Source organism: Phaethon lepturus, unplaced genomic scaffold (assembly GCF_000687285.1).
Source record: "Phaethon lepturus isolate BGI_N335 unplaced genomic scaffold, ASM68728v1 scaffold21665, whole genome shotgun sequence".
In the NCBI taxonomy this organism is placed as follows: domain Eukaryota; kingdom Metazoa; phylum Chordata; class Aves; order Phaethontiformes; family Phaethontidae; genus Phaethon; species Phaethon lepturus.
The window spans coordinates 32,541-33,962 of NW_010541473.1; the positions used below are offsets into that span (position 1 = coordinate 32,541).

The following is a 1,422-nucleotide window of genomic DNA, read 5'->3' on the forward strand; positions in this document are numbered from 1 at the left end:
CAGTTCGCCGATACCAACTGTCTACCGGGGTGGGTCTGTACTGCTTTTCAGCCCTTTCTCTTGGGAGGAAGAAGCCAAAAGCAGGAATAAGGAAAGAAATTAAAAAAAAAAAGAAAAAAAAAAAAAAAGAAAAACAAGCAGCCCCAAACACAAAACTTATAGGAGAACGGAGTGCAGTTCACACCAGAATCTGGCAACATGAGTAGTTTGATGGAACTGGGGCCAGAATTCCCTCCGTTAATTTCTTTATGTGGCCATCAGTCAAACACTCATGCTTGCTTTTCCTTCTGATATAAAACTGGGCACTGAAGAATGGCAAACAGAAGAAAGTAGCAAGAATTTTACCTTTAGGATCAGATTGCTGCATAATTGATTCTTTATTGCATCCTGTCACTTCAATAACCATCTTCTGCCCCATTCACATTCTTGCCTTTAAACGATATTAATGTAGAGAGGCAGATGTTTCCTTTGCCTGTCAATTGTCAGCTTTCTTATTCCAATTTGTGTTGGAGCCCATTACTTAAAAATTAAAATGTACAAATATTCTAATCATTGAGATGGCTGTCAAGGTTGAATTGGCACTGACAGTGGGTTGTTTGCTATATGTATGAACAGGCACAGGAGTTGATGTGTCTTGGTGGAGCATTGTTTCTGTTTGAACAGGTAGGAGGAAACTGAGAAAACTGACTTGAAGATGAGTGATCTTGCTGTACTTGGTTTGTGAATGCAATCACAATTATCTGATGAGAGAGTACGTACAGTTTTTTTTAAAAAATAGGCATCTAAGGCGATATGGATTAGATTTAAAAAAAAAAAAATTCAAGCAAAGGCTGGATGGTTTCACATTTTAACTGTACTGGCATTTTATCCCTGGTGGATTCCAGTCTTGATGTGAACTTCATGCAAACTGTATTGGATGTTCTTTTCTCTCTGTGGTTTTTGCAGTCACAAAAACTCCTGCAAAATTTGATGGGAATGGCACTTTCTATTGGAGTTGAGTGACTGAATGTAGCAAATGGGACATAAGGAGCACAGAGAGCTACACAGGCGATTCTTGCAGGGTATCTCTTGCAGATTGCAGATAGAATTCTTCAGCATTTTAAGGGGGAAATTTCCCATTGATGCAAGTGAAGATGGTCTGAGTAGTTTGTTTTTCCAGTGCAGACTCTGCCTCTAAGCGCGATTTAATGAGGGCACTACACATCTCAAGTTCAAAAGTTTTAAGACAATCCAATTAGCTATTTGCATTCCTTTCTCCTGAGTTGTTTTCTCAATGTGTTTCCATTGACAGGACCAAGAAGAGCAAGCTTATTTTGCAGTCTTTGATGGTCACGGGGGTGTGGATGCTGCTATCTATGCCTCCATCCATCTCCATGTGAACATGGTCCATCAGGAGATGTTTCAGCAGGGCCAGGCAAGAGG

The 1,422-nt window shown here is 40.1% G+C and overlaps 1 protein-coding gene across 1 annotated transcript in view; it reads left to right on the forward strand.

Annotated features, from left to right (window-relative positions):
* Positions 1–1,422, forward strand: part of PPM1E (protein phosphatase, Mg2+/Mn2+ dependent, 1E) — a gene marked incomplete at its 5' end in the record, with an annotated part of 9,846 nt that overhangs the window by 5,231 nt on the left and 3,193 nt on the right. The window contains one exon of the mRNA XM_010287753.1: positions 1,292–1,409. Within this exon, the coding sequence (XP_010286055.1) occupies positions 1,292–1,409 (118 nt within the window). The remainder of the gene's footprint in view (positions 1–1,291; positions 1,410–1,422) is intronic.